The 5,416-nt window shown below is 38.6% G+C and overlaps 1 protein-coding gene across 1 annotated transcript; it reads right to left on the bottom strand.

Moving 5' to 3' along the window:
* Positions 1-1,733: 1,733 nt before the first annotated feature.
* Positions 1,734-3,425, bottom strand: LOC127869784 (uncharacterized). The gene has a single exon (XM_052412445.1). It carries the CDS (start codon positions 3,423-3,425, stop codon positions 1,959-1,961), a length of 1,467 nt encoding a protein of 488 aa, XP_052268405.1. The 3' UTR covers positions 1,734-1,958.
* Positions 3,426-5,416: the final 1,991 nt, after the last annotated feature.

The following is a 5,416-nucleotide window of genomic DNA, read 5'->3' as shown; positions in this document are numbered from 1 at the left end:
TAATATTAAACGTGCTTATCATTATGAAAATCCATTAGTTATGTAAGGATTCCCACGGAGAAATATTGCACTTGACAAGTACGTATGCAAATCCCTAAGGCATTAAGTTTTTTCAATTTTGCATATTGCCATAATCGGATAAAATGCGATCAAAGGTTAATACCTATTTACTCCGATAACAAACTATGTGTTCGTATGATTTATATCCATAAATTCAATTTTAGTTTTGGGATTGTACATCGCGAGAAATCTCATTACAGAAGAACGCCGAAACTTTAATCAGCCTAAAGAAAGATGTTTAGCGCGCGTGAATAACACTTTACAAGCTGTTTCCTATAATATAAGAAACTCTTAAATTTCCGACATCGATGAAAGATGTTGTCATTTACATAATTTAAGTCTATATTAAGCGTTTTTTTATTATTCTGTTTGTACAATACTTCCTTCAATTGGGCGTCATCTTAATGTTTTTTTATAATGTATACACACTCAATGACCCATTCTCTGAATACAAATTTTAATGTTAACCCATTTATGCTTAGCGTCTAGAAAAAGGGCCTTGACAAACAGCGTAGACCCGGCGTCTCATCTGGGTCTGCGCTGTTTGCTTAAAGGAATTTTTGTAAGAAATATTCTAAATATAGAACTAGACATTTCTAATTTTGGAAATAAATTGATCCAATTTAGAAGGATGGGAGAGTCCACAAGGCATAAATGGGTTAAAGCAGCTAGAGAACAGGTGGTGATGGGCATGACCTTGAACCTGTCCGTGTAGACACTCACCAGAGTAGTTTACTTCTTACATTTTCAAACTTGCATAGCTCCAAAAAAATCTACGTAAAGGAGTTGACGTCGGTTTCCAATACTTTCTTAAGAATTGTCGCGTTGCGTCTTTGACAAATTTTGAAGCCGTGTTCAAACTCATACCGGTAATTAAGGCTCGACTGGTCATTGTCGGCTTGGGTACTACTTACATGTACCCCGGGTACTCTTAAGTTTACTTACATGTACCACGGGTACGATAAATATACTTAAACGTACCCGGTCGATATTAGGCTGTACCCGAGTTGTATTCCCGCCCAAAATCCGATGTCGTAAAACGCGCTACCGATTACCGTAAAACGATATTGTTTATTTTAAACAAACTTCTCTTTTAAATAAATGCATCAACATGATTTTTTAGTACGAGTTTCGATAATATAGAGGCCATTTAACAGAAAATTTGACATAAATGTGAACATAATTAATTTAAAAAATAGCCGACAACGACCGATTTAGCATTAAAATTCCCGGGTACGTTTTAGTATATTAACCGTTCCCGGGGTACATGTAAGTATACTTTAAAGTACCCGGGGTACATGTAAGTAGTACCCGAGCCGACAATTACCAATCGAGCGTAATTGAGACGTTGGGGCAGGGGGAAAAAAAACAAAGCCATATGAAGTCAATTATGTTCAACACGCCGTTTAGAAATACCCGCAAGCGTAAAAATACTAACACAGCGATATTTCATTTTACTTGTCAATTGGAAGCAGTCAGAAATTAACAACAAATGAAGTACACACAAAATAAATCAAAATGCACTCCGCATACAATCACAAAAATACTACAAATGTACGTAATATATAAAAAGACTAACTGGTGGCCTTCCGCATGAGGTTATTGGCAAAAAGCCACACAGGTTTAGTGAAAGATTTAAATTAAACAATTCATTATCCAATACTTGAATTCATTAATTCATACTACATGTATATTTAAATAAACAGCATTTTTTCCTTACAATATGCATTGCGGACGAATGCATCGAAATGTCCCATACCAAAATCGTTCCTGCAGTGGGCCTATGTATAGAACATGCAATAGTAAATCCCTTTCATACACGTACACTTTAAATTACTCTAGAATGCCAAAAAGGACAGAATATCTCGACAAATATTTATCAAAAGGTAAACATCCATCTATGACGCTTTTTGTCTCTTTCCCTTTCCAGACCCAGTTTTTTCCTTTCCCTTTCCTCCAGTTCCCGGGGCCACCCCTCCCGGTGATTTTCGCCCCCTCTTCCCCTTTCCAAAGATAATCGCGAGAGTAGACGATTTTTTTCCGCCCACAGGCGCTTCATCTTTCATCGGTTTTAATGGCGGAACGGAGCGGCGGAAGGATTTGCAATGTTGAATGGTCAAGTATTCAAGCATCGTGGTCAGGTCACCGACAAGGTGCCCGTATTCCTTAGCCTTGCTGGTGTCTAGCTCAGACGAGCGGAAGGGTTTTGGCGCCATACCTCGTCGGGGTTCCCGCATCTGTATCAGCGACATTGTGTCAAGGCTGGGCGAAATGAACTCCCTGTCGTTACCATCGCTATAAGGCAGCGTGTTATGGTTTTCAAATAATGAGTGTTTGTTGTTATGGTGATACGCTCGTATATCATTGCCGACAGGAAGACTTAGCTGAGACTTTGGAGATTTTATGCGGACCGTTTTCGGTGCAATTTTCTCGGAAACGTCTGCTTCGCTAGACGTTGACGCTTTTGGCCTTCTGCGCGCACGCGGCGTTGGTATTGATATTATTTCATACCCGGGGCCTTCAAATTCCATCAACATACGGGCACTTCCAGCAATGGCCGCCTGTTCATACTGACTACTCCTTCGTCGTTGCAGTTCCTGGTTTCTCTCTTTCACGCCTATTTCTCGCCATTCGTCCGCTTTCTTGAACGTGTATAAATCGCCTTGACCTTCGCTAGCACCGCCCTCTTGTCGGAGAATGTCCGCAATCAATCCATATCCGAGACGCTTGGCGTGTAAATACGGCGTCAGACCCATACCGTCGGGAACGTCGATGGTCGTTCCATACTTCTTCATTTCTCTAACAAGCGCTTTGACCACCTCCGTGTGGCCCGCCTGTGTGGCGAGGTGCAGCGGCGTCATGCCGTCTTTGTCTTTCTCGTGGAAATCAAACTCACCCATGTACGTGTCTAACAGGAGATTGATCTGCTCGTGACGTCCTAACACCGCCGACCAGGCAAGAATGCTGCGTTTGTATTTCGGATCGCGCTGAAACGGGTCAGCGTTGTTGTTGAGAAGAAATTTAAACATCTTACGGCGTTTCTCCTCGGGTTCTATATGTAGTGCCGCTACGAGGACGTTATATCCGTAGTCGTTTCTGTTATTCACATCCAAACCGTTGTCCAAAAGAAACTTGACCTTTCGCAAGCGTCCCTTAAAAACCGAGTGGAACAGATTACTCCCGAGGCAAGATCGGGCGTGGCGCGTGGTCGGCCAACGCCGCTGCGTCGGTGGTTCCTCAACCGATGACGTCATATCCCGCAATGCGTCGAGGTCTGGAACAGACGGTCGTCGCGGGGAGTCAGACGCCTCCAGTTTCTTTACGAGGTGGTGAACCTCTAGCACGGTCTGCTCCCGGAACACCATTATTGACCGAGTTCTGGATATGCCGTCTGGAGACCCGTTGTCACTCAACACTTTCCAAAGTCAGTATTCGTATAAGTCCAGTATGCCAGGCGCAGAATCTAAAATGGATCATCATGAAGATACTATTTGTAGAAGAAATAATACATAACATTATTATCGACATAAATGAAATAGTTAAACTATATTCAAAAGTTTTTTTGTTTGGTATATAAAAGTCTATTATATCGCACATCAGCAGGGAAATGGACGCGTTAAAAGTTAAACTTAAAACCTATATGTTCCTAAGAACTCAGCTCTCAGACAGATCTTGTGATACATTCCTTTAAACTAACGCGTTGAAACGATAACTGACATTAACTTTCATACTACCGTTTATTAGCGCCGTCAAGTTGTTGAACATGAAATATTAATTTGTTTGTTGAAGATAGCCGATAACCAATTCTGAAGCCCGTTTTAAATGGTAATTCGCACAGTAAATATTGCTGGCTTTACAAATTGTATTAGAAAAACGTCACTACCGTAATGCGCGAATGAATTAAGGGTGCACCCATGATCTTTTGAATACCATTTGTATTTTGATTATAAAACCTCAAATAAACTTATTGATATTTCAATAGGCTTTAAAATTAAATTGTTATTCGCAAAGATAATAATGTAACGTTTAAAAACTTAAATGTATTCATGCGATTTTATTTAAAAAAATCGCAATGTTATATGCATATACATGTTTTTTCGTGAAAAAGCTGCTACGACTTCCTTTAGCGACTGTTTACTGCCAATGATGTAATTTTGCTATTTTTATTTAATTATTCATAAATGTACATTTACACTTTCAAGGATTGTTGCTACTACTACATCGATTACGGGTAATACTCCTTCGTTTACTGCTGCCCCGTCTACTCGTGTAACTACTACTACTACTACTACTACTACTACTACTACTACTACTACTACTACTACTACTACTACTACTACTACTACTACTACTACTACTACAGCTACTACTACTACTACTATTACTATTATAACTACTACTACTACTACTACTACTACTACTACTACTACTACTACTACTACTACTACTACTACTACTACTTCTACTACTACTACTACTACTACTACTACTACTACTACTACTACTACTACTACTACTACTACTACTACTACTACTAATACTACTTCTACTACTACTACTACTACTACTGCTTCTACTTCTACTACTATTACCACTACCACTACTACTACTACTGCTACTACTACCACTGCTGCTGCTACTACTGCTACTACAACAACAACAACAACAACAGCAACTACTACTACTACTACTACTACTACTACTACTACTACTACTACTACTACTACTACTACTACTACTACTACTACTACTACTACTGTTACTGCTGCTGTATTTACTTCTACGATTATTATTAGTAGTCCATTTATTATTTCATCATTATGAAACATTCCACTCGTAAATTATTTTAAACAATCTCGATACATTGTATTCCAATTTTATTAATTAAAATGTGCCTACATCTTCGTGTAAACTTTTCACGTTCTACCTACCGACACGAAATACGAAACTCCTTTGTCAAAATAAAAATGAAGACATCATTTTATCCTTATTCGTTATCACTGATATATACGGTATGCCTTTAATAAAACGCTAAGCACTTTTACAAGAACAAATTAATTGTTAGTTTATCTGTGGAGTGTTTTGGTACAATCCCGCAAAGATTAGAAAAGAAATGACAATAAATATTTCCCCATACTTTTCTTATTAAATCCGATAAATAACATCTTTTACTGAGTCGAAACTTTCATTTTATCAAATTTAATGCTCCAAGCGAAATGATTGAAGATAAGTTTATGTCGTTGAATGATTTAAAAATGATTTTACGACTTGTATCTGTGTTAATATATTAAAGTTGTCAATATTGTAATGTGCCATTTAGCTTCTGAAAATAACGTTTTTACCTTGCCATCCAACA

This window comes from Dreissena polymorpha, chromosome 2 (genome assembly GCF_020536995.1).
Source record: "Dreissena polymorpha isolate Duluth1 chromosome 2, UMN_Dpol_1.0, whole genome shotgun sequence".
Taxonomy (NCBI): Eukaryota; Metazoa; Mollusca; class Bivalvia; order Myida; family Dreissenidae; genus Dreissena; species Dreissena polymorpha.
This window is presented reverse-complemented; position numbering and strand designations above follow the sequence as displayed.